The sequence below is a fragment of the Aethalodelphis obliquidens genome, unplaced genomic scaffold, assembly GCF_003676395.1.
Source record: "Aethalodelphis obliquidens isolate GAN/ISIS:26980383/991018 unplaced genomic scaffold, ASM367639v1 scaffold5, whole genome shotgun sequence".
In the NCBI taxonomy this organism is placed as follows: Eukaryota; Metazoa; Chordata; class Mammalia; order Artiodactyla; family Delphinidae; genus Aethalodelphis; species Aethalodelphis obliquidens.
Window position 1 is genome coordinate 1,092,186 of NW_020837949.1, and position 27,272 is coordinate 1,119,457.

At 57.1% G+C, this 27,272-nt stretch overlaps 1 protein-coding gene across 2 annotated transcripts in view; it reads left to right on the forward strand.

Annotated features, from left to right (window-relative positions):
* Nucleotides 1-21,676, forward strand: part of PTPRN2 (protein tyrosine phosphatase receptor type N2) — a 687,992-nt gene extending 666,316 nt beyond the window's left edge. For both annotated transcript variants that reach the window (XM_027101365.1, XM_027101366.1), the window contains exons 21-24: nt 227-291; nt 13,208-13,281; nt 20,011-20,078; nt 20,329-21,676. In XM_027101365.1, coding sequence (XP_026957166.1) covers nt 227-291; nt 13,208-13,281; nt 20,011-20,078; nt 20,329-20,347 — 226 coding nt within the window. In that variant the 3' untranslated portion in view covers nt 20,348-21,676. The remainder of the gene's footprint in view (nt 1-226; nt 292-13,207; nt 13,282-20,010; nt 20,079-20,328) is intronic.
* The last annotated feature ends 5,596 nt before the right edge of the window (nt 21,677-27,272 follow it).

Consider the following 27,272-nt stretch of genomic DNA (forward strand, 5'->3'; position numbering starts at 1 on the left):
GTCCCCTCCCCCTCCCCTCCTCCTCCCCCTCCATTCCCATCCTCCTCCCCTCTCCCACCCTGACCCCCCTCACCCCCTTTCTTTCTCTTCCTCTCCAATTCTCCACCCTGCCCTCCTCTCCTCTCATGGGCCCCCCTTGAGCACAGAGGCAAGGTGCCATCGTTGGCGTGTGGGGAGTGGGGACAGCGTGGTGCGTGTGTCCTCATCTCTCTCCTTCTATTGACAGTGACGGCGCGGGCAGGAGCGGCACCTACATCCTGATCGACATGGTTCTCAATAAGATGGCCAAAGGTAAGGCTCGGAGCGGGGCTGCTCTGTGTGGCTCAGAGCCGGCTGGGGTTGCCATGGCAACCTCGGTGCAGCAGTCACAGAAATCCTCGGGGAAAATTAGCCTGAGCCGCAGGAAGGCTGTTTGCGGCAAAGCGCGTCCATTTCTAAGGTTCCTCCTTCGTCACCTCCTCCCGGGGTCGCACGCTGGGCTCAGCGCACAGTCGGTGACGCGTGAGTGCTCGCTGAGGACGTCCTGTGTTAACACCAGGAGTGAGGAGAAGGCAGCCCTGATCTTCCAGCGTTTCAGCAGCTCAGAATAGCCTTAAATCCTCCCTGTTACTCAAACTATATCTGCAAAATTCAGAGCCACCTAAAATCTCTTGGAGTGAGTGTCTCTAAAATAGGTCACCTTCGGATGCCCCTTTGTAACATCGTTTGAGCACATGAATCACTCTCCGTGGTCCTGGGCCTTTCCCTCCTAAAGACAGTGTCCGGGGACTTGGGGTTAGAGTGCTGTGATCTGAGCACAGACCTGGGATGAGTTCATGGCTTGGGTGGAGTTTAACCCATGAGAGTGCAGGGACCAAACGGGGCTGGGGCTCCCCAGGCGTGGTCCACAGGACAAACCCGTGAGGTGTCCCCTTAGAGGCCAGTAGTCAACTGGGAGAAGATTCTCTCAGACCCGCCTCTGGGAGAACCACGCACCCGTCAGCAAGGAGACCCTAACCTGGCCTGAAAAGGCGCTTCCTTGTTCTTGAGCTGCCTGTCAGCCTCCAGGGAACTTGGGCAGGAAACACTGCGATGAGTGACATCTTACGGTCTCCTTCCCACCTGTGAAAACGTCTTCCTCTCCACATTGACACACACTCACGCACACACGCACACGTGTGTTCTTAGCTAGGGCACCCACCTTCCAGGACGCCCACCCTTCATCCTGTGCCTGCAGTGAGAGCAGACACTGATTACAGAAATGGATTTCTATACATTGTCACACCACTGTCAGCAGCTCTGAAATAGGCATCTTTCTTACTCCATTTCTCCTGGTTAAAAGAAAAACAGAACACATCTTTAGCCCAAGGATATCGACGTGTGAGGATAAAATAAGAGCCATTGTGTTACACACGAGGACTAGAGAGCTTGAGCGTTTCCAGCCCTACAGCTGGTAAGCATGTGACCAGCCGGGACCCAGGACTGGCCCCCTTGTGCCGCAGGCTCCCTGCCGGCTCCGGGGCGGGGAGGCGGGGGTGCGGGACGGTGGGCCGGGCTCACACCACCAGAGACCGTATTTCACGCCCTGAAGTAGCTCTGAGCTGTGATGTGCAAACAAAGAAACAACGAAGCAAATGCAAATGCTCTGACGGTGCTTTTTAATAACATGTTTTGGCCTTAGATCCAAAAAGCTAACTTTTTTGGCGGAAAGGTCATTTGTTCCCCGTCCAGTAATGCCTCTGTGTCCCATCGACTGTATCTGTCTCTTCATTTGCAAACGCGCCGTCACTCCGAGCCGGCAGCCCACAGCGGAATTCCTGCTTCTCCCCCATCCTGCTCCCCTGTCTGCTGTCACATGTAGCGTTTCCCCGTCTGTCAAACCAAATGCCTTCCGAGAATGCAGATCCCCTTGCGTGTTTGAGGTGCTGCCTTTGTGTGTAAGCAAGTGACACAGGAACCCCCTGCGTATACACCGTGTGGCATGGCGCCCGGCTCGTCCCAAGGACAGGCGCCCCAGCGGTACCGGTACCGGGGCGGGGGGAATACCCGGGTGTCCACGCAGCAGGTGTGAGGGCACCTGGAGCAGGACAGTGCCGCAGCCCCGGGGGCGGGGCCGACTCCATCCCGGCTGCCCCCCGCCCCGCCTGCCCCTGGGCCCGAGGTGCCTGCCCCGTCCTGTCAAATCCCACTTGAGGCTCGGCTGCGGCAACAGTGCGAGCCCAGCCATGTGGAACTGACCCGGGAGGGCGGTCTCCAGGCTCTTTCAGAGATTGGTCACCCCTCATTCTGCCCCTGACCTGCTCCCCTCTGCCCGGGGGCCCGCGCTGTGAAATCCCCTGACCCGGGGCCCAGGCTGCAGTCTCGGGCCAGATCAAAGGGCAGGGCGGCCCCTCGGCCTGCGAGGTGGGCCTTTCCCAGGCCGCCCCGGCGAGCGGCCGCCGGGGTTTTGTTCTGGGCCGGGCTCGCGGGGCCGGGCGGCCAGGGCCACCTTTGTCTGGCTTGAGAAGCCGGAGGCCCGTGCTGCCGGCCCGCGTTCATCAAATGATCAAAGGCTCTGGGCCTGGACACGAAGCCTTTCTTCCTGTTCCCTTTTTCTTAAAGGAATGAATTGCAGGAGGACCGAAGAATGCCTCTCCCAAGCTGTCCTGCAGCCCGGCGCCTGCGTCGGCCCTGGGCTCTGAGGCTGGCCGGGGACACTCGGGCAGCCCAGCCAGCCACAGCCTGGAGCCTGGGCCGGGCACACGGGCTTCGGGGAGTAAAGCCTTTGATGCAGCAGGAATCGTAAGGGGCTTTCGGCACCGTCTGGTCTGTCAGCGAGCAGACAGGATGCGGTTGGAAGTCTGAGTTGGGGGGCTGGTTCTCTGCCCGGGTTTGTGGCGGGAAAGTCAGGGGTCAACCTGTAAAATTCTTCCACACGTTTTTCCCGTGGCTGCGAACACGCGTCTAACTCGGGCTAATATTTTGGGTCAGAATCAGGGTTCGGTAGCGTTCCTCTCTCACCTAGGGACTGAGCTCAGACGTAGCAATGTTGGTTTTGCAGCCGAGATATTCTCCAAGCTTGTGCCTCTTACGTTTTTGTCCGTGACCTCTCTTTGCCCAGGGTCACCACAATTTTTCAAACAAATGGAGAGCACCAGGCGGATGATGGGGCTTCCCGAGGACCACATGTGCTGGGTCACCTGGAGGTGGCCTCACGGGCTGTCCCTCACCGGGGGCCACGGAGGAAGCCCCACCTCTGGGAAGCTGGCCGTGCCGCCCTGAGCCTCCCGGCTCCTGGGGTGTCCGCAGGCCTGGACTGTCCTGGGGGCCTGTTCCTGTCGTTTGGCAGGAACTGCAGCAGGACTGGGATTTCATGGTGTGACGTGGGGTGCTGGCCCGAGTCGGCAGGTGCGCCTGGAGACGCCTCTTAAGCTTGCATCGGCCGCGAGTTCGTCCTAAGCGGTCTCAGCACGGAGTGTGAAGGGATGTGCAGCGCCCGCGTGGCCGTCTGTCCAGCTCCCGGTCTCCATCCTCAGGAAGCTCGTCTTCTTTACTATGTCCCTGTCACATGGTGGCATCAGTAAGCATCTCCTCATGCACAATCTCCATCGTGCCTCCTGTGTCTGTGACTCTGACAGCTCTTGGGACCTCACATGAGTGGAATCAGACAGTGTGTGCCCTTCTGTGCCTCGCTTATGTCACTGAGCATCACGTCCTCAAGGTGCACCGGGTTGGAGCCAGTGGCAGGATTTCCTTCCTGATGAGGCTGAATGACGTTCCGTTGCAGGGGTGGGGACCACGGGTAGCTTATCCGTCATCCATCTGTAGACACTCGGGTCGCTTCCACCTTTCAGCTGTTGAATTAATGCTGCTACGATCGTGGGTGTGCAAACATCTCTTTGAGCTTCTGCTTTCAGTTCTTTGGGGTTATACACCCCGTGTGGAATTGCTGGATCGCATGGCAGTTTTATTTCTAATTTCTTGAGGATCCTCCGTACTGTTTTCCACGGCAGCTGCACCATTTTCCATTCCCACCAACAGTGCATAAGGAAGGGCTCCAGTTCCCAAACCCCCTTCAACACTTGTGTCATTTTCTGGGGTTTTGATGGTAGCCATCCTCATGGCTGGGAAGCAGCATCTCGCTGTGGGTTTGCTTTGCATTTTCCTAAGGACTAGAGATGTTGAGCACCTTTTCATGTGTGTGTCAACCATTTGGACATTTTCTTTGGAGAAGTGTCTATTCAAGTTCTTTGCCCATTTTTTAATTGGGCTGTTTGGTTTTTTGTCATTGAGGTGTAGGAGTTCTTTATATATTGTGAATATTAAACCCTTATCAGATGTGTGATTTGCAAATATTTTCTCCCATTCTGGGAGAAGTAACACTTCGTGGCTCGTTGAACTTTTAAAACCCAGCACTCCCCCAGAGCTGCACTGTTCAGGGCATTAGCCATCAGCCACGTGTGGCAACTTACATGATAAGATTGAAACGCTGACCACATGCCAGGCGCCCCAATACACAGGTGCCCGGGGGCTGCCAAACAGGCGGTGCAGACGGAAAACGCGCCCGTAACGGGAAGTCCCGTTGGGTGGCCGTGCTCCAGGGAGCAGAGCTGAAGGTGGTCGTCCACGTGTGTCCGGTCCTCCATCTCTTCTGTCTCTCGGCCCTGCTCCCTCCGTCCCTTCCTCTGTGGCCTTGGACTGGCCTCCCCGCTCGCTCCTGTGCCCGTCTCTTCTGCACACAGCGGTCAGCAGGATGTTAAGAGAGAGCTCTCGGGAGGCCCCACGTGTTCGTAGCCCCTCTCTCTGGGCCACGCCGGCTCCTTCCTGCAGAACCCAGGACCCGGCCCTGGTCTGCGGGGGACGTGCCCCCCACTCCCTTTCCCCACTCGTGGACCCTGCTGTCCCCCTCGGCCACCATCACGGTATCGTTCCCCCTTTTGGCAAATACGGGCTGAACCACAGAAGTGTGTTCCAGCCTAGTACTTACTGAGCACCCAGAATACATGGTGAGCAAGGGAACGATCTGCCCTCCTGGGCTTTACACTCCATGCGGAGAAGCAGGTGGGGGCTGCAGCTGTGACTTGGGGCCCCGGGATGCAGGGGCAGTGGCAGGGTCGCTTCGCCCCACGCCTGTCACAGAGCCCCGTACGCGTCTGTAGCCCGTTCCTCACAGCCCCAAGGGGCCCTGAGGGCTCATTTATTCCGACACTTGGTTGCAAACTGAGGAAGCAGATCCCCAGAGGTTTGGTGACGTGCCGGAAAGCAACCAGCTGGCCAGCCTGATGCGGAGCCTGGTCTTTCTGCAAATGGCAGAGCCCAAGAGCTTAGGGGGCGGCACTGCAGAGGCACGGCCAGGCTGCGCGGTCCGGGGACAGGGGCGGAGCAGAAACTCCGCCAGGGAGGGGAGACAGAGGTCAGACCACGGGGACCTGGAACCACAGGCTCGCTGACCGGATCCATCTGGAGCCGCTGGGGAAGGAGGACGTGCAGTGGGTCCCAGCAGGACCGACTTGGTGCCGCTGGATTCAAGGGCTGGAGCGGGCAGGACCCCAGGGGTCTATGTGCACAGGGGTCTGCACAAAGGGCCGAGCCCGCCCCTGGCCATGACCGTGCACGTGGACGGCGCTTCTACAGACAAGACTAACTGGGAGAAGCAGGCTGCACAGAGCAAGGCACGTCGAGGGGGGAACGTCTTGTTTTTATGTCTGTGGCTGAAACATGAAGACCCAGCAGAGAATGAATTCTACGGACCAGTCTGCCTCCAGCGTGGCTTCCAGGTGGTGACGCCTCGTCTTCAGCGCATGCAGGTTTCAGGCTGAAAAAAGTGTCCAGAACAGGGTGGGGTGGGGAGGCCTTTCCTTTACCTGGAGAAATTGTGTCCCATGAGGTGACGGGTGGATATTTCCTCCCTGGTCTGTTCATCTGGCCAGTTGGAGCTGAGGCTCGGGTGGGGACAGGGGTCCCGGGAGCAGTATCGCTGGGGGTGTGACCCAGGCCCGGTGACACAATAGATGAGGGACTAATAGGCGAGACACGAGACAAAATGGGACAGTTGTTCCTGGAAAACATCCTAAGCCCGTCTTATCCGGGTCCTCTCGTGAACCACAGTGCAGCCCGTAATCGCACACTTTGCCTCCTAAATGGTCTCTATCCTGTGGCTCATTCCTGGGCAGGTAAAGCTGACGGTTCTGTGCTCTCTGACCTGTTGATGGGCGGACAGGGGCCCCGTGGACTTTGGCACCGCAGGGGGCACTCCTGGCCGGTGTGGAACCCCCTGCATCTCATGGGTCAGATCTGCTCACGTGGCTTCTCCTCCCTCCTGAGTCACCCGTGGACACGGTCCCACGCGGCCGATGAGAAGCCGGGAGACCTGGCTGGACCCCACCCGACGCCGGTCCAGGGCCGTCCCTCCCATGCGCGCTTCCTTTGCCCGGAAGAGCGACAGCCAGCTTGTCGCCCAGGTTTTCCTCTCTCTGGTCCCCAAACCCAGACTAGCCCCCCACCCCGTCCCCGTGAGCATCGCCACCGTCCGTCCTGCTGGCCCCTGGCCCCTGGCTGGCCATGTTTGGCAGGGTCGCCACGGCTTGGAGGCCACGAGAGTCCTTCAGCATTGCTGGCTGCCCGCCGCCCCAGAGTCTCCCTACCCCGGAGGCCCCGGAGGCCCAGCAAAGCTGCCCTGGCCCCTCTCAGCAGCAGCTCGCGGCTCCTCCCCAGACAGTGAGGGTCCATCCCCTCTCCTGCCAAAGACCCCTCGTCCCTCCCTGGTGGCAGGAGGTCCCCGCGCACAGCAACCCCGGTCGTGGGGCAGCGACGGCTCAAACACTGTGAAGTAGGACCCTGAGGCCTGTGCCCTGGCTGAGCGGCCGCGCTCTGCGGGTGGGCAGTGGCGTTGAGGACCACGCCTCTGTCACTTTGCATTAGTGACCCTCCCGAAAACTCCTGCCACAGTCGCGTGAACTTGTGTTAGAGCGTCTGGGACAAGTGCTGACCGTCTGTGTCGTCCTTATGACCTCGTGGTGCCCGATTAGGCCTCCCCGGACCCTGCCTCTCCTTTCCTGGGCGGAGGCGGTACGAGGAATCCAAGGACCGTGGTCCCCGTGCTGCCGTCAGCTGGGTAACTAAGTAGCCCCGTCCCGGCCAGGCCACGGGGCCGGCCGCACCCTCAGTTTCTGAACCAGACGTAGACTCGGGGGCCGAGGTGGGAGGAGGGGCACCGAGAGCCTTCGATGGGGGTTTTGTGAGTGGCTGAGAGCCCAGCTCCCCTGGAGCACTTGGCCTCGGCTCAAGGGTAACAAGGGCCCAGCCCCTCGGGGCGGCCATCGGTCCCACGAGGCCCGGCCGCCTGCCCGCGCTCCTGCCCCTGTGCTCTGATCATATGGGGGCTCAGGAGTGTGTCTGGCCCCAAGTGCAAGACCCTGGGCGGCACGGGAGGGCCGCTTCAGAGCCCCCCTGCTCCCCTGAGACTCCCGTGTCACTGTGGGCTCCCAGCCTCTTCCCTGCAGCCACGGACATCACCCGGATGACCCACCCCTCGTCCCCTTCATAACTCTGACCCGTCCACTGAGGACCTGAGTGTGTCCTGGGGCTTGTGCGTCCTACGTGGTTCCTTGTCACGTGGGTGGAACCGGGAGGTAGTGAGGTCCCCGCCATCAGCTTCCCATGCACGCGCTGTGTCCACGCCGCCTGCCTTCCCGGGGTGGGTGGTGACCTGAACGGCGTGCTCGCGGCCGTCACGTCCATCTCTTCTTTACAAGTTTAACGGTCGCCCCTTCCTGACGCCCTCTCTTTTTTTTTTTTTTGACGCCCTCTTTTTTAACCACTGTGCACTCGCATGCACTTGGGTGCCGGGTGGTTCTCAGCGTCGATGCTGCCGGTACCTGCGCAGCGTCAGAGACGCTCTGGCGCCTCGTTGAACATCGCAGGATGCGTCACACAATTCCGACACCTCCTGGAGCGTGAGTGATGGCAACTTTACAGGCGATACACCCAGTCCTGCTTTGGTTTACTTGTATTTTTTTAGAAAGATCGGGAGGTATCCTAGCTTCTCCTGAAAAATGATTTCGAATTTGTTTTTAAAAACATGAAAAATACCTAGTTTGTTTGGGTTCTGAGGTACTTGATTTTCAAGTGGATATGATGCCAGTTTGTCTCCTTTGATCCCAGTGAAACCTTGTGAAAGGGAGATGATCCTTAATCTAGAAAGCCAGCAAAAAGTCTTCCTTTTTAATTTTGATGAATCTTCAGTCGATTCAGAGCATCCGGAAGCATGAAGTAGAAACTGCTCGGCACGGAAGACCCAGGACAGAGTGTGTGCGTGTGCGTGCGTGCGTGTGCGTGTGCGTGCGCACCGTGGGGGAGTGTGTGGGAACGTGCCCACGTGTGTGCACAGTGGGAGGCCAGGGTCTGGAGGCGGCACCTGCACCCAGAGACACCCAGAGGCGGGAGGAGGGCTGCCCTCCGGCTGTGGTGCTCCCTGACTCACGGCGCCTGGGGTCAAGGCTCGGTCATCCTGCTGACCCAGAGGGAGCCCCAGCTGTGACCTCCAGCCCTGCTGGTTGCAGGGCTGAGGCCTCGCGCTGGCCCTGCCCACCCTGCTCAGCCCTTCCTCCCCAAACGGAGCTCGGCCGAAGACCACAGACTCTCGGGACCCAGCTCGGCGCCCAGACAGCTCTGGCTTCGTCCTGGGACATAGGCAGTGCCCCTTGCGGGCTCACGACCGTCACCACTCTTCCTTCGCCCCTTTAGGTGTGTTTAGCGGGGAGCAGAGCTCTCCTCAGTTCTCCCAGAGGGTGGAATTGAGACAATTTCCTCCTGCAAAATAAAGGCCTCTCTCTCTCGTGCGCTTGACGCATGAGGGCTTTTTTTAACAAGAAAAAAGGATACATTGCATCCCTGCGGTTTGCAAGACCTTCTGGTAAAAACTCTGCAGCAAAATGTATTTCTGTTTATTACGTGATGTTGCTGAGGACGTGTGGACGCAGAGGACGGGGAGAGACAAGGGCGCCCCGTGCACTAGCCAGCAGTCACCGGGGGAGCCAGAGCAAGCCTCGTAGGAGGTACCAGTGGCCCGTTCGCTTGGCTTTCTTTCACTCTGAATTGGCTCTCGCATCCTAAGAAACTTTTAATATTGTGCTGATACTAAGTTCTTTCGATGTTTCTTGTTTGATGACGAATACTTTTTTATCTAAAGCTTAAAAACCCCTGTTGTCTTAAAAATGTATTTAACCAATAATGTGAACTTCGGAGCCAATGCCCCCCACCCCACCGCGCACACTGGGAAGCCGCAGTGGCAGCCCTTCGGGTGTGTTGGTCGGTGCTCTGGGTGGCGCCGGGCCAGTGTCTCTCAGGACCCCGCCGGCCACTCCGGCCTCGAGTCTGCAGCACACCTGCTGGGTCACTGGTGCCGGGAAAGATGGGTCAGACTGACTCACAGTCGCCCTGTGCGGTGCTGGGCCCAAGTGCACAGGCTGCCTCTGTCTGTGCTGTACATTCATGGAATCACCAGCTTCGACCGACCACAGGATGACTTAAATAAGCACATACGTTCCTCTTGTATTCAAATATCCAATAGAAAATGCCAGAAACCTCTCCCTGAAATCACACCCCGTCTTCTGTCCGGGTTTTATTTGCATCTGTTATAATTAATTCCTCAACTAGTCACATGCGTTTCGACCTGAGCACCGCACCTCATGTGTCTGTTCGCCTGGACCTTGACATGCGATCAGCAAAATGGGATTTGTAGAGAGCATTCCATTTTAAAAGCACTAGAGGGAGCTTCCTAGCTATTGGGGGATTTAAGTAAATCCTTTTACCTTCAGTAAAGCCTGTTATAAGGTGAAGAGGACGCACCCCCCTCCCTCCAGCCCCGAGGCTCTGGTTTACCAACGCAGACTGTGTGTCTCGTGCACCTCAGGGTTACCAGGATGCCCGGGGTCACCGAACAGGGTGCAGGGCCGTGCCTCCCGGCCCTCATAGAAGATCCTGCGTGTGTGTTCTGCTAAAACTTCTCTCTCCACACACACTTCAGACGACTAACTCTCCTCCATCCTAACACGCGGGGAGACAGCAGCCGTCCACGTCGGACACTGATCTACCTGATGAATCCATTGCTTCTCTGTTTGCAGCGCCGTACGGTTTCATAAGCTTCAATTTGATTCCCTCCACTGTTGAGCCTTGGCTTCAGGCTAAGCGTGATCTGAGACGTGGTCCCCGGGCGTTTCGCGTTCCCCAGACCCTGTCTAGGGAAAACCTAAGTAGGCCTTCTCCTTCCTCTGTCAGCGGTCGTCCGAAGGAGAGTGCAGTGAAGAGAGAGGTTTCGTCTGTAGCACCTGATCAGAGCGTCACCCAGTGGCCCTGCAGTCTCCCCACGGAGCTGCCTTCGGAGGGGACCTGCACGTGGCCCCAGGCAGAGCCCTGCAGAGTCGCTCCAGGGTGACGGAGGAGGGACGGGGGATTCGGGACTTCATGCTGGTTCTCTTGTTCAGACTAGCCCTTTGGAAGAAAAGGGCTGTTGAAAGAGTCTTTCAAACGAGTTTCAAGGACTAAAGACGCTGCCCTGAGCAACCTTAAAAAGTGGGGGGTTAAGTCTGGACCCCTCAGGATTTTGTTTTTAAAGGACTAGGATCGTCTCTGAGCTGATGAATCAACCTCCACTCCACACCTTGTTCTCCTGGCGTCCACGGCACGGGAGGACAGAGCTGCCCAGAGATAGCACTTCTCCCAGAAGGCTCTGCTCACAGAATCCGCGGGGTCACATTCACTGAGCAGCTAATACGTTCTGCGCATCGCGCGGTCACCACGCGCTGACTCACGGCTCCCCGCGAGGCCCCTCGCTGCCCTGCGCCCGCTGGAGCTTCATGCCCGCCCCGGACGCGCCCAGGTGGGGTTTTCCGTGTCCTGCCCACAGCCGGGCCTCTTCACGCTTGGAATTAAACTGCAGCAGCAGCAGCTCCGTGCTGCGTCTAGAGGGGCCACGCTGACCCGGCAGCTGGGTGTTTCTGGGGGGACGAGAACTCAGGTCTCGGGTGGGACACCCCCTCCCTTGCTCGCTCTCCACGTAGGACTTCACTTTCTTAAGGCAAACCTGTGGTTTGAAGAAGCCCATTTCCGTGTTCCTTTGGGGAGATGAGGAGGCAGGTTCCTGGCACAGGGGCTCCTCGGGGGGCCACTGCGCACGTGGCCGGGGGACCCCCCCGTAGCTCCTCTTTCACCCACTGTTTCAGGCTGTTCTGGGCTCACAGGTCCCCCCCAAACAAGACTGTACATCTTGTGACCTTGTCAGCTTTCAAAAACTTCTGACACCTTCAGAGGAGCCTTCAGGCAAACAGAAGGAGACCCTGTCTTCCACCTGGACGAGTTTCTCGGCGGATCCCCCAGAAAGAAAGACTTCCTAGAAAGACTTTGACTTAAGAGTCGGGGGGGCTTGGGGTGTTCCCATACCCGACGGAGGGCGTTCATTGTCTGGAAGGATGGCCAGCTTAGATGTGATGAGCTCATGCCACACTGTCCCCACACCTCGAGGCACTCGGACTGGCCACCGTGCTGGCCGAGGGGGGTCAGCCCGGATCCTGGCCTCCCGGTCTCAGCGACTTACTGCCGGATTCCCAATACTCGTGGCAGTTTCCCTGATGCGAGCACAGCACCTGGTTGGAATGTGTTTCCTCCCAGCCGTCCCCCTTCCCTCCAGCCGCCAGCCCCTCCCACTTCAGGCACCCTCTCCCTGAGACAGTGTGCGGTCCCCCCACCTTCCCTCCCACCCTCATCCATGTCCCCAGCGGCATCTCCCTGCCACTCGGAAAAAGGCGCTGGCGGCTCAGCTGTCACCCACGTGGGCCTCAGGCCTCCAGGATGAACCAGGGCACTAAGGCTGCCGCGGCCTGGGACGTTTTCAGGCGCGCCTCCCAGCTCCCGGCCAAGGGCAGGGCTGTGCACACGCAGGTGTGATGGAAGTGGGAGACCAGAGCCGTCCTGGTGGCCACCAGCCCGGTCTCGCTTCCACATCTGGGTCCGATGAGCATGGCTACCTGCTCTGCGTGACCGGGACGAGCCTCAGTTTCCCCTGAACAGGGAGTGGTGACAGTTCTGGCACCATGAGACAAAATGCTGCGCGTGACATGCACTTACTGGGGGTTGGTGGGGGGTCCCGGCTGACTTCAGAGGTGCGCCCCGCCCAAGCCCCCAGCATTTGACAGGATTGCACAGCAGACGTGAGATGCTCCCCTGTGAACTGTAAGAAGCTCGCGAGCTCGGGACCCAGTCTTGTTTGTTGTCCAGCTACCAAAGGACCTAGCGAGATGCAAAAACAAGAACATACGCGGAATGCGTAAGGTTACATTTTTAAACTCAAATAGTAGTATTTCTGTGGCACCCAAGTCACCTGGTGTCAGGTGGGTGCGTCTGTAGGAGGGGATCTAAGCCACACGACTAACCCGTGAGCATGTGGGGCGTCCTGACCTTTTCTTAACATTTGGAACACACTTCTAACAGGCAGGGGACTCTGCCTTTAGAAGCCAATATTTAGATGTATAAGATTAGTTCTCTGAATAAAAATCCTATGCAATAGAAATTGAAGTTTATATGCTACTTCCTATGACTTAAAACATTGTTGGGGGCCTTCCCTGATGGTCCAGTGGTTAAGACTTCGCCTTCCAATGCAGGAGGTGCGGGTTCGATCCCTGGTCAGGGAATTAATTAATTAATTAATCCCACATGCCTCGCGGCCAAAAAACCGAAACATAAAATGGAAGCAATATTGTAACAAATTCAATAAAGACTTTAAAAATGGTTCACATCAAAACTATCTTTAAAAAAAAATTCGTGGGCGTTCCCTGGTGGCCTAGTGGGTAGGATTCCGGGCTTTCACAGCTGTGGCCCGGGTTCAATCCCTGGTCGGGGAACTGAGATCCCGCAAGCTGTGCAGCACAGCCAAACAAAATAAAAGTCTTAAAATGCCACCAAAAAAAAAAAAAAATCAGGAAAGCCTTAGTCGCTCCTGGCGACAGCTTGCTGTGGGTATCTATATAGGCGTTGATAACATTTTTCAGCCCAGCCTTCTTGAATCAATGCTAATGAAAGCCGCCTTGCCCTGTTTTCTTGTGTGAACCCTGAAACTGCCTGCCAGCCGGGCAGCTGAGGGATGACTGTCGTTGTCATTTGGCCGCTGGGCCCTGAGGGACCCCGGCAGCAGGCGAGGGACGCAGAGCGCGGGTTGTCTTGTGCCTGGGCTGAGCCCCACTTGTGTTTGTTGCAGGCGCTAAAGAGATCGACATCGCCGCGACGCTGGAGCACTTGAGGGACCAGAGGCCACGCATGGTTCAGACAAAGGTACTGTCGGCCAGTCCTCGGGGCTGCCAGGGCTTTGCGGGGGTGGGTCTTTGTGTGGAGGTTTTCTCGAGAGGAGCGAGGGTCAGGCCGGCTGGCCTCCTCCCAGGCCAGGGCTGCACGGGGCAGGATGTGGGCAGCGCCTCCCTGCAGGGTCGAGGGCAGCTCCGGCAGCAGCCAGACATTTCAGCCTGAGCAGGTGCAGTCGAACCTCAGGCCCTGGGAACTCTCCATGTGCCAGGTTTGGGGAGGGAGGGAGAATGTTGCAGTTTTATAGTCAGAGGTCAGTGATAAACGCCGGCACCCCTGCGTGGAATGTTCTGCGTTCATGCAACGTTCTGCCCACCTCCCGTATTTCCAGCTCCCACAGCTGCAGCTCTGCCGTGCGGTCATCAGGACAGTGGTCACCAGAACGTCCCAGGTGCTGCTGGGTCCCTGAGCACCCTGAGTAGCTCGTGTGCATACTTATTAAAAAGGCCAAGTCTGCAGCAAAAGAGCAAAGACAAAAGATTCCTGGTTGGCCTGGGGTTAACCAGAGCTAGAAACAGGTCACTGTGATGACCCATTCTCTCAGCATTCCAGACATATCTGTGTCCAGCCACAAACACTCCCACACACCCTGCAGCCATAAAATAGAGAATCTTCTTCTCAGTGTGGAGTCCCGACCCTCCGCTGCCGTTAGCGCCTCCACCAAAGGCCACAAATGGTGCAAGACGCCCTTGCAAAACCGCTGCTCTATACTTGAGGAGACTTCAAGCTACCGTAAGCTCTCCTGTGAGATCAAGCTGGGCTGTGCTTTGGTGCCTGGTGGTGACGATTCTGGGGCCCCAGTCATCCCGCCTCGGGGTCTCACTGTCCCCCACAAAGGGCAAGCAGTGCTACGCCGTCCCTCCCTCGCTGTCACTGTGTGAAATCAAGCAGGACAGTGCGGTGTCTGAGCCTGAGGGAGAGAGAACAGTGGAAATGCCGCCCACCCCGTTGAGGAGGGAGAAGCCAGGAGCCTGGTGAGTCCAGCGAGCACACTGTGACCTTGGAGGTCACTGCAAGGGCCCTGTGGCTGGTTCCGCGTTGTCGAAGCCCCAAGCACTGAGGCAAAGCCAGCTTAATTCTCTTGTAGAATCAGAAACCTCTTCTGAGTGGGAGCAAACACTCAGCGGTCAGGATCTCTGCCCAGCCCTGCCCTGTCCAGCTGGCGATCACAGCTGCCCTGATCTCTTCCCGCGTCTGGGCTGGGGCGGGGGGGAGCGGCTTGACGACACCAGCACCGACGGCCCCTCTGTCCCTCCGCTTTATTTCGGGCCCTAGAACGTGCAGCATTGTCACCAGACCCTCCTGTGGGATCTTATGTGAGAGTCACTGCACACTGCATGTTTCCTTAGACTTTTTGAAATCTGAAATTATTTCAGACCTGCAAACACTTGCAGAAAAAATACAAGTAATTCCCGTGTGCCCTTCACCAGCTTCCCACGGTTACACTTCATAACCGCAGGGAACAAGCGAGGCCAGGAAGCCGGCACGGATTCGATGCCGCTGACTCACGTACGGACCGCGTCAAGTCTCCCAGGGGCCTTTCTCTGGAGCAGGGTCCCTTCCAGGAGCAGGCACGCGTGCGCTCACTGGTCACGTCCCCCTCGCCGCCTCTGGTGGACGGCACCGTGGCCTTGAGGACCGGCCAGGTCTGGTTGTGCTTCTTGGACTGTCTCTGGCTGGGGTGTGTCTGGTGGTCCCATGGTGGGGTCCGGGTGTGCGTCTTGACAGGAGCGTACCGGAGAAGGTGTGTGACCTCGCTGGAGAGGTGAGCTCGGCCCCTGGGCTCAGGGCGCGGCCGCTAGCATTCCCCGCTGGTCACTCTTTCTCCGTTGGCAGTGGTGGCGTCCCGGGGAGAACCGGACCCTGCTCACACCTGTTTGTTTGCGGTTCAGCTTTACCACAACGCGATGCCGTCCCAGTGCCCCGTAGCCCACGGGTTTAGCGCCCGTGGGACTGACCGTGCTGGGGGTAGTGGCCTGGTCATGCAGAAATGCGGGCTTGGTTCACTGTCCTGGACGGTCTGGGCCCTACGTGGCCACCGGCAGCTGCACAACTTCACACGTCCCAGAACCGGGGCTGGGGCAGCAGGGGCGACTTACAGCCAGGAATGAAGAGCTGATTCTGTCTCTGGTCAAATCTGCCTTCCGTGTCACACCGTTGACCACTGTGTGAATAGTGCGCAGGACGCTAAGTTCAAACCCGTCGCTTCCCTCCTTGCCGCTGGGCCCCTCTCAGGCGGGCCCGTCCGCCCCCCAAGGGCCCGAGGATCCTCAAAACACACGGACTCTGGGGTGGATCTGGGCAGAGTTATTGAGAAGAGGAGCTTCTCTCTAAAACAGAACAGAAAATTTCCTAATACATTACGAACCCCATTCAGCCCTCTGTGGTCTGCAGCCCGTTGGCCAGAACGAGCCCAAAGGGGTGGTTTTCCAGCCCCGCCTGGAGGAAGGGGCCCTGCCCTGTGTTAGCGTCACGTACCTTATGGTCACTAACTTTCTGATTTCTTTAAGTGACAAAGGGACACTAGTGGCCAGAGGATTTTGCCCCGACATTCTGGTGCTCCCAGACGGCAGAGGCTGGCAAGCTGTGGCCTCCTGCGTGGACGGACTGCCCCGGACACCCGCCCTTTTCCTGGGCTGCGTGTGAGCTCTCCGAGGCTGCCGGGCAGAGCAGAAATTCAGCTCCTGGAGTCTCAGGGGTAACGCACAGTAAACACACAGGCGCCCCCGTTCTTTCTTCATCGATGGCTGCTCTGCCCAGCATCTCACTCCGTGAAACTGAGCTTTCCCTGAAGTTCAGTTTAACAAAAACGTAGGACATTTCCTCGGACAAAACAGCGCCGCAAACCTGAATGCTGTTTCCCACGAGCCACGAGAAGGTCGACCACAGTCTGTTCATTTGAACCCATTTAGTCAAATCGCATCATTTGAGCTGAATACGGTCAGAACAGTTAACAAGCTCTGAGCTCGTTGAGGCTGGGGCCTGGGGCAGCCACGGAGCCCCGACGCCTAGCCGGGCACAGAACTTCATTAGGTTGGAAAAAGTCACAGAGAGCTGTGTTTCCACCCGGAAGCAAGCTCTCAGTCAAACCAACCACGGATGCCTGGTGGACGGCTGTGCCCCGTCACTCAGAGGACGGACCCAGCCCTGCGGGGTGGAGGCAGCACAAGGGCAAGAGGACATCCAGGCAGAGGTGTCACGTGGGTGCGTGACGTCCACCCGACCCCGTCACTGTACGTCCATGACAGGCCCAGCAAAACGCTCATTTTTAGGAAGAGAGGTGAAGTCAGGGGCTGCAATTAAAATAACACACTTCAGAAGATGAGTGAAGCTGTCCTCCGTGTGTGTCTTGTAAACAGACTCCTTCCTTCCCCTTCAATGCATCTCCTGAAAGAAACGTGCCCTTTTAATCAAAGGCCTTGACACTTGCTTTTCCATCGTAAAATTTCCTCTTACAGTTGTCACTTAGAAATAAAAGCCATTCGACTTGTGTGTTCAGTCACCTCCAAGTAATGATGTCACGTTTGCCCCCTTGGGATACAGGTGCGTCCATGTGGTCTCCATGCACTGCCTCCCCCCCACCCACCTGTCCCCTTTCTGCACTTTGACTTCACCGCTGTGTTTCCCGCTGCTCGGGTCCGCCCCTGACACCCCTACTCGCCTTCCTGGAGGCGTGTTTACGCCTCCCGGTCTCTGTGTGTCTCTCTCTCTGTCTCTATCTTTCTGTCTCTCCCTCTGTCTCTGTCTGTCTCTCTGTCTCTCCCTCTGTCTCTGTCTGTCTCTCTGTCTCTGTCTCTTCGTCCCTCTCTGTACTTCTGTCTCTCTGTCTCCCACCCTCCCCGTGCACACACATGTACACACGTGCACACGGCACGCGGGCCCTGTGCACCATCTCTGTCTCTGGTGTCCGAGGTCAGGGGTGGAGCTGGGAGAGGGCATTCCGTCCTGACCCCTTTTAGGGCCGCACCGCCCAGTCCTGTGTGGACGCAGGGCTCGGACGTCCTGCCTCGGCGGCTCCTCACGCGGAGGGGCAGGGACCCTGGGAGAGACAGCGGACCGTGTCCCACGGGTCTCCTGTGTTTAGCACATCTTCCTGCTTAGAGTACCCCAGCCCTCTCTCTGATTTCCTATCCTTGCAAATGCGGTCAGCTCAGAGGTGTTACAGCCAGGACGCCCCGAGTCCTCCCTGCTCAGACGGCTCTTGTCCTGAGCTTGAGTCCAGGCCAAAATGGTCACCTTGTCACTTATTGAATTGTATTCATTAAGTGCAGCTTCTCCCTTTATGTTAATGGTTTTCTTAAATTTCTATCTTAAAAGGACTTCAAACGCTAGGTTCTTCCCGATTTCTGGCGTCCCCACCCAGGCATCTCAGCTAAGGCGGCGCTGCTCAAAATGTGGGCCACACACAGTCCCCACCTGTGGCAGGGGAGCAGCTGGGGGGGCAGCTGGCGCCAGAGCCTTCCAGGATGACGGCCGGGCGCTGACAGCCCCTCTCGCCGCGGCCCAGCCCCGAGGGCCCCGCCTTCCGGGCTTTGCCGTCAGAGCCCTCTCGGTAGCTTAGCGGGGACCATCGCGTGGACCCCGCGGACCTGCGTCCCCTCCGCCCCACGGTCTCCCCAGCAGCGGCGTAAACTGCACCTGCTTCGTCCCACAGCCCGGTCCTCTGTGTGGTCCTGTGAACAGAGAGTGTTTAAATGATTACAGTCAAGACACAGGGGCAGGTCTGCCTCCGCCTTTGTCACTTCACGTGGTGGCAGAAGTGCTGGCTTTCTTATTAGACACTTTTCTATAAAATAATTTACTTCTCTTTGGCATTGGGTGTTTTCCGGTGTCTTGTATAAGCAAGGCCACAGCGCGTATCTCTTGCTTGTCCGTTTCTCCCTTTGAAGACAAGCTCTAGGGTGGATTCCCGTATAAACACGCGTGGGAAATGTACAGTGAGATTCCCAAAGAGCCCCCTTCATGTTTTCACATTTTTGAGTCATCACGGACCTTGGTCTGCCCATCGGCAAGTCATCGTTTGGGAGGAGGCGTCCGATGGGGTTGCTCCCGTGTCTTGGACCAAGTCCTGCATGTGACACACCCTGCTGGGCCGACCACTGGCTCAAGAGACGGCGGCGCAGGGCGGCTTCCCCAGGGCACGTCGGTCCTGGTGGCAGCAGGCCTGAGCACCAGGCCTCGAGGGGAGGAGAGGGCCGTCCGTGCGGGAACACGGTGCTGGGGTGTGCTGGGCCCACGTGGGCGCGCCTCCTGCTGCACCAGCCCCGAGGGGGTCCCTGCACACGGGCCGGGAGGCTCTTCCGCGGGAGGGTCCACCGTGTCCGTGGGAGGCTCGTGGCCGCCAGCAGAGGCTCCGAGTTAGAACCCGGCAGATCATCCCTTCAGTGTCAGGTCAGGGGAGCACTGGTGAGAAACTGGCCTTTGTCCCAAAGTGAGCGTTAAATTAGGTTGACTCTGCTGTTTTATGTTTTTAGCTAGTTTATTTATTTACTGTCAATTTTCTAATTGTTATACAATTTTCAAGGTTACTTTCCACCTGCAGTTGTGACAGAGAGCTGGCTTTGCTCCCTGTGTTGTATGGTCCACTCTTGAGCCCCTTCCACCCAGCAGATGCAGCTGCCACCCCCGCCCTTGTGTTGCCCCTCCCCTCCCCTCCCGCTGGAATCCACAAGTGTGTTCTCTACATACGTGAGTCTGCTTCTTTTGTGTCTGCTGTTTCAGCTGGAGCTAGTTTCTATGTTTCTATTACGTACTGGCCATTCAAAGTGGAACTTGATCATTCTTTGGGGCTTTGGACTCAAGTCTATTTATGACTGGAATTATCAAGTATTTAAGCCATCAGTAGGGCTTTCCTTCATCAAAAGTCCTTAGCTAGGTGATCATTTGCATAGTTTATTATTTTTGTGACTTCTTTGGTGTAGTGGGAAGTGCTTGATAACACTACTTTTGAGTGTTTCATGCAGAGTTTGGGAGCAGGTGGTGGACCCGGGAGCCCGGGAAGCCCTGCGGGAGAGGTGGGCTCATCCGCTGTCTGCCGAGCCCTGGTCTCTGGAGGAGCGGACGGTCCCGACACCCTGGACTCGCCCCTCGTTTCTACCCAACAGTCCTGGCAGGTTTCAGCTGCACGAGAGGCGTGTCCCGTCCGTGGTGCGCTGGCGTCTGTGAGCACGTGTGCGCGCATGTTTTAAGTCGGGACGGTTGAGGGTGACGTGAGGGTTCCTAGCAAACGGAGCGGAATCGGGTTGAGCTGGGTGATGGGTGGATTTCCAGAGCAGCGAAAGCACCACCCTTTACATCCTGAGGCCAGGGAACCCCGAGGGGTCGTGATTGTGACCGTTTTCGTGGCGAGTCTAGGAAGGACCAGCAGCTGCATCCAGCCCCACCCATCGGGGGGTCCGTGCGTTGGGCGCTGCCGTCAGGAGGAGCCTGGCGGGGTGCGTGGAGCCTCAGGCAGCCGCTGTCCCGCTCCTGTGTCTACTGGCAGCTTCTTGCAGCCATAAAACATGAGACTTTCCCACACGAGAAGCGTGGCCCGTCGGCATTGGGTCTTATCCTGCAAACCAGTGCCCTGTTCTTTCCACGGAAATCTGCGACCTTTCCCTTTTTCTCCTAAACAGTTTCTTTCTGCAGAGTAACACACGGGAGCCCAAGGCTGGCGTAGAAGGGACCCCCGCTCACATCTCCTTCCTTCTGTCCCTCCAGGAGCAGTTCGAGTTTGCGCTGACGGCCGTGGCCGAGGAGGTGAACGCCATCCTCAAAGCCTTTCCCCAGTGAGTGCGTTTCCCGAGGCCCCGGGGAAAGCCGTCTGCAGTCACGGGACGACTTAACCACGTCTCCCAGTGCAGCTGCCTCGTAATCGGGTCCTTAAGACTCTGTAGTCAGTGCAGTTTAGCAGTTAAAATGTGTATTTTTGTTCAACCAGACAATAATAAAGAGAGATCTGTGGGAAGATGCAATTACCGGGGGCAATCAGTTCATCTATTTTCACTTTCTTGAAAAAAAATTTATTTTTCCTTAAAGCACCCATCCACATTCTTAACCGCAATCATGTCGTACTGATGGTGCAGTCAGCGTGGTCCCCGGAATAGAGTTGGCTCGTGACCTGTCGCTTCCTGAAGGAGTGTCAGCTGTGCAGGGCGGGGCCCGGAGAGGCCATGAGGCGCCGAATGGAGGCCGCCGGCTGTAAGAAGCTCAGTCGGCGTTTGTCTCGCCAACAGTTTATCACTGGAGACACCGCGGCTTATTCAGGAGTTAGGTGGACAGGATGGTGACGTTCTGCAGCTTTGGGGCAGATAATAAGAAAGTCGTCCCAGCTCTTCGTGTGATCCCGCCGCTCAACAGCCTCCCCGCCCAGCACTGTCGACAGCCCCTCCCGACCTTCCACCCCCGAGGATGGGCAGGGCCGCTGGGGGCAAATGCTTTCCCACCCAGAGTGCCTGCTCCCAGGCTAGCCACCGCAGGGACGCCTCACCTGGGCAAGGTAGGGGGCGAGCCCCAAACTCCAGACACGGTTATGAACTACAAATAGGGATTTACACAGACGCAGCTAAACGCTTCCCTGCAGGGCGACCAAAATCAGAGGGGGTGCGGGGCAAAGCTGGGCACTCGGCCGGCTCCCGGCAGGCACCCGTGGTCCCCTCTCCGGGAAGGCTCGGGCCCTGCTGGCGTCCAGAGAAGACCAGGGGTGCTTTCACCATGGGAGGAACGCAGGGAGACCCGCATTTTTTTTGCTTTTTACCCACGTGGGATCATAGCAGCTGGGGAAGAGGGATGGCCCGGGCTCCCCCCAGGGCCCAGACTGTTCTTCTCTTTGCCTGCCCCCTTGTCTGATGTCACGGAGACACACACATCTAGCAACGATCTGGATTTGCCAAAATACCACTTGAGCGCCAAATGTACCACCCCCGCCCCGAAACAGAGAATGCACTTCCTTAAACTGAAGACGTGTAAACATCTGGGAAGGTGTGCAGGCGGCCCTGGGTGTCGCTGGGCTCGTTTTAGGGAACAAGACGCTCCCCGGTCACCCTGGTACCTCTGCTTCCCGTGCTGCACACCGTTCTTTCCATCTTAAATAGGTGTTACATCTCAGAAGACAGGAGAATAGGGAAAGCGGCCGGCTGAATGGGGAGAAAAATGCCAAAATGTTGTTTGTGTCTTTAAATGGTGTTGTCATGTATATCTGCTTTAATATCTATAATTTCTTTCCCAACGTTGTTTCTCTCTATCTGGAATCTAAATAATTAATAGAAACTAGTTTATCTGAATATAGGAAGCATATACCTACTTGTAATTTCTAACTTCTTATGTTTCTTCAGTGTGAGATATATAAATATATTTAATTGTGTCCGATTAAACTTCTGGTTTCACATTTGAATGGTCATTATTTGGGATGAGAGAGCAGTTTTTTCCCATCCTTCCTGTTTCCTGAATGTGCGGGCGTTTGGATTCCTGAAACAACGTGTGTGTATTCCTTAGAACTCTATACTGAGTTGCTATTTTATTTGCAGAGCTGGGTGTGTACAGGGGGGTGTCGAGTGTCGCTGAGATTTTATTCATTAAAAAGTGATTTTTAAAAAGAAGTGATTAAACAGGGGACTTCCCTGGCCGTCCAGTGGTGAAGACTCCGCACTTCCACTGCAGGGGGTGCGGACTTGATCCCTGGTCGGGGTACTAAGATCCCACATGCCGCACGGCGCGGCCAAAAAAATAAAAAATAAATAAAATGAAAATGAAAACTGTTTTTAAAAAAGTGATTAAAGAATCTCAGTCAAAAGTGGGGAGTGGTGTGTGCTCTGTGCGTCCCTGTCCCCTCTAGTGCATGTCTGCCCAGGGAGTGTCGGGGAGCGGCGGTGGCCCTTTCTTTGCTGCCTTCAGAAGAGAGGGGGCCCTCCACCACTTCACAGAGACACGGGCTGTCCCAGGAGCCTCAAAACTGGAGAACACGCTGGGAGCAGTCAAACCCTGGCCGCGGAAGGACAGCGCTGCTGGGTGTGACCTGGCAGCTTCCCTCTTGTCCTGTGCTGGTCTGTCTCGGCTGGCAGTAGCAAGACACGTGGCCTGTGGTGTCCGACTAAATGCTGGTGTTTGTATCTCAAGAAATCCGACCCCCGATCTCAACCGATGGGCGTCCACTTGCACTCTGCTAGCTCGGCCCCTCCAGCATCTCCTTGCCCGAGTTTGCTCCTTGTTAAAATCCCGCCCAGGCATCCAGGAAGCTTCTGCTTTCCGTGTGTTGGAAAGTTGCTGTCACTGTTTCATACAAGCGCACATAGCAATGGGTGACACTTCTCGTGATAAACACGTGCCAGAATCTGCATGTGACATAAAGATGCCCCTCCGGCCAGGAATATCGAGGGATGCTGGGAGAAATGGACCTTGCAAACGTTGTGCATAGGCAGCTCTAAAGACAGGTGGGATATGGAAGGATCCGTGTGGGCAGCGTGATCGCTGCTGAACCCGAGGGGGCGGAGGCCCGGGTCCACGCGGTCCACTTGGGGTCAGCGCAGGGGGTGCTGGGAAGGCATGCAACCGGCACCAATAAAAACACACAGCCTTCCCTGTTGTGGCTGCCACGGAGCTAACGGATCCTCGCGGGAGGCTGGCTTCAGTTTTGTGGGATTCCTGCGTCCGTGGCCGACCCGTGGTTCCAGCTTGAACACGGGTTGTTTTCACCTTAACAGGTGGTGTGGTCAGAACTCCCCTGCTCACCAGTGGCGCCAGCTACCTCTTTGCGGAGCTGGATCGTGGTTCTGGGGCCTGGAGGAATGTGTCCTCTGTTTTCGTGTGCTGTTCAGATGTGACCCTTGCAGACACCACTCACGTTTAAGTCTAATCGCATTAGCGGTGTCTTTTCCAACCCTTACTTCAAGTCTAGACGATCAACCGGACAAACGTAAAGCATTGACTTGTCATATTTGCTCATTTCTGTGATGTAAACACGCCCACCATGAGTGACTTTAATGTGGACTCCCTAGATGAAAAGGATTACACGAGAAGACAGCTATAGCGTTGAGAGAGTGAAGTGTAGTTCACACAATTAGGAAGCGATAAGTTTGGAGTATTCCTTACCTGTGTGTCAATCTAGTTTGTCAGTTAATATGATTGAATGTTAATAGTGGCTATATTTAACAACCAGCTCATAAAATTCCTAAAAAGTTAACAGTCTGGTCCTGCAAGTGCACACAAGCTGGCTGTGATATGCCCCTGCCTCGGAGCCACAGAAGGGAGGGAGGAGTTTGAAGAAGGGCCAGCCCCGCCGTCCAGCCAGAAGAAGACAGGCGCCGTCTGCGGGGCTAGGGCTGGTTCCCCACGTTCACGGGGCACAGGGAGTCCTCGCTGAAAAGCGGGGTGAAAATCTGATCCGACCCCGACAAAACCCTGAGCTCCCAACCTCAGGGGAGGCAAAACCACTTGGATGGACCCTGTGCAACCCCCAGAGGAGATGCCCGCATGACAATCAGCTCTTAATAAAACGTCGCAAAGCACAGGAGGAAATGCAGCGCAGTTGGCGAGGGTCACTGCTGTGGAGAACCGCGGTAACACGACAAGGGGAGGTGGTGATGGGTTTAAGCATCTTAAATGGCTTAAAGAAGAAGAACAGCGCGAAAGAGCAAGTGGCTTTGAAACAAAACCAACAAACAGCAAAACAGAGTCACAGAAACAGAGCAAACAAGTGGTTGCCAGAGGGGAAGAAAGCAATGGGTGCGGGAGATGAGGAGGGACAAGCTTCCAGTTACAAAGTAAGTGGGTCACAGGGCTGAAATGTACAGCGTGGGGAATGCAGTCAGTAACTAGGTAACGTCATCCTATGGTGACACGTGGTAACTAGACGTCCGTGGTGATCATTTTGAAGTACAGAAATGTCGAATCACTATGTTGTGTGACAGGAGCTTACAGAGCGTTGAAGTCAGTTATACTCCAAAAACCAAAAGACTCGTAGAAAAAGAGATCAGATTTGTGGTAACCAGGGGCGGGAGGTGGGAGGGAGGGAAGTCGGATGAAGGCCGTCAGAAGGTACAAACTTCCAGTCATAAGGTAGATGAGTCCTAGGGGTGTGATGTACAACAGGAGAAGCAGAGTTAACGCTGCTGTGTGCTGTAGAGGAGGGTCGTTAAGGGGTAAATCCTGACACTTCTCATCACAAGGAAAAAGGTGTGTCTATTTTATTTTGCGTCTACCTGAGATGAGGGCTGTTCACTGAACTACTGCGGTCGTCGTTGCGTGACGGCTGTGAGTCAGGTCGTTGTGCTGCACACCTTGCGCCTGCACCATGCTGTTTGTAACTTATATCTCGATAAAACGGGAAAGAAAAAGTAAAAGAGCCCAACCGAACTTTTAGAGGTGAAACCCAAGGGGAGCAGTTACTGGGAAATGAGGGCGAGCTCGCTCTCGAGACACAGGCTGTCCGGGTGAAACGGAGGGTTGGGAGCCGCTGAAGCCGGAACGGTGGACCGGAGGGCGGAGCTGGACACGCGAGGTGCGAACCTGCAGGAGAGGCTCGGACACGGCGCGACCTGAACGTGGCGCCAAGGGTCTGAGGAGCGGCCGGTCTCCCCGGCGGGCAGGGCGCCCGTTCCGCTTCCTGGCGCTTCCGTCCCAGGCCCGGCTCCGCCAGGACAGCTGGGACCTCGGCACCCATCCCGGCGGGAGGTCCCAATCAGAGCCCGCAGTGGGCACCTGTTTGAAGTTTTATTATCGAGATGAGACTTCCGTCTCAAGTGGCACCAGAGACCCGGGCTGTGCGTCTCCCAGCCACAGGAGGGCTTTCCTCCCTGACAATACTGACACTTAGTGTGCACCAAGTGTATACCCCGCTCAGCGGGGCGCGGGTACAGCGGGAGCTACCGTCCCTGGTCTTCAAGACCAGCTAGAAACACGGGGACCCGGGAGGCTACGGGGCAGCCTATGAGGCCTCCTGGACCCGAGTCCTCACCAGGTGCCAGTGAGGAGGGACAGGCAGGGGACAGTCACCCCGCTTCACAGGGGGCGGGGCCCAGTGGCTCTCAGAGCGAGCGTGGACGGCACAGGTTCTGAATTCGTCCCGACCCTCGGCCACTCCCCCGGCGTGTCTCTCTGGGCACAGAGCATGTCCTGGGGTGGGGAGGTCTGACCATTCACCTTTGCGACACCACGGGGCTTAACCGTCAAGCGGGTTAGGGATGCGTTCCTATGAAATTGTTGCTTGAGACCAAGGTAAAGTTTACAAGCGGTTAGAGGCGATCTTACAAAGAGAAAACAAAAGCTCTACGTGCTGCAGTTCTGTCACCTAGGCACGTCACGGCGTGCTCAGTGCGCCTCTCCACGGTGACACCGTGAGTCTGTGTCGGGGCCGGAGTGGGTTCCCTGGAATTCCTGGAGAATGCACACGTGGGCCCACCTCCGCGCACCAGCTGGCAGATCAAGCCTTGTTAAAAATGCCTCGCTCTCCTGGGAGCTCTGAGCCCTCGTGTGGGGACATGGTGGTCCCTGGGGCAGCCCACAGCCTGACTCTACGAGCCTGGGCCTGTCCTTATCACACTCTGCTCTCAGCCTCCAGCCCCACCCACACCCACACTAACTGCATCGTTTCTGCACCGCAACCTGCCCTTGGGCGGGCACGGTAGGCACTCGAACAAATTCTCCATCCTCTCCTGAGACCCACCCCCAGGTCACGGGGAGCCAGCACTGCCCTCTCCTCCCACACTGAGTCCATTTGCCACCTCGGCCTTGTGCCGGCTGAGGTCCCGCAGCCGGGGTTCAGGGCCCACCCCCGTGTCCACCCCCGTGTCCACCCCATGTCCACCCCCGTGTCCACCCCCGTGTCCACCCTGTGTCCACCCCGTGTCCACCCCCGTGTCCACCCCCGTGTCCACCCCGTGTCCACCCACGTGTCCACCCTGTGTCTTCCCACTCCGTCTCCATGGCTGGGAGCAGCGTCTCCGCTGCAGGGTCCGAAGTGAACACTGCGGGTGACAACCTCCCCCCAGACCTCGGCCACAGCCTGGCGCACTGTCGAGCGCGGCCTCCAGGCCGCCGGGCTGGGCCCTGCCGTGTGAGTCGATGCTGTTCCTCTGCTTTACTGGGTGGTGTAACTTGATAGGATCCGTCTAAGAAGCTTTATTTTTCTTACAAAATTAACGTCATACTTTTAAAAAGCCGTTTTGCTCCCTCTGTGCTCCCAGCCACCCCCTTCTCACTCTTGCTTTCAAATGCGATCGAGAAACCACCGCGTGCGTCCCCGGGGGAATGACAGCAACATTATACATAACGTGTGTGTGCTTTGTTAAGTAGAACGCTAATAAAAAACCTTCACAATTAGTGGACTAGGCGTTAATTCAGAGATGTTTACTGGGATAGAAATGAGCATTGGATGACACTTTTGTTCCTAAACCACGGCTGGTTTCCATTTTATTCGGGGTACTTGTTTCGAGACTGTTCTTCGCCGTTTAGGTCGCTCTGTTAGACAGACCATATGGCGCGTGTCGTTCGTCCTCGTAGCTGAACGTGCTGGATGGATGTTGTGGTCGTTTCTGGACGGTGCTCTCGAGAGGCCAGGACCACGCCCTCCCCTCCCACGGGGCCGTGACCGCCTGTCCCCGGGGACGGGCCAGGCCGCGGTGGAGACTCGGTCCCGGGGCAGGAAGGGGACGCGGTGAGGGCCACCCGCAGGCACAGTCCCCTCTCATCCGGAACCTGAGCGGCACGGAAACTTCCAGAGTCCGCCCTGCACGGTCTCAGGGGACGCCAAGGGCTGGCGGGTTTGCTTCTGGCTCTGAGAGAAGCCTGGCCTCCAGGGAGGCCACCAGGCAGGAGGAGGCGGGTTCTCAGGGGAGAGACAGGATGGAGACGCCTGGCGGAGCAGCTGCTTCTCTCTGCCTGAACTTCGCTTTCACACCTGCGGGGCTCGCCTTCCCTCTGCTGCCTCTGCTGGGGGCGTCTCTGTGCTCAGTCCTCTGTCTCTCTGTCTGTCGCTCCTCCCTCCTGGG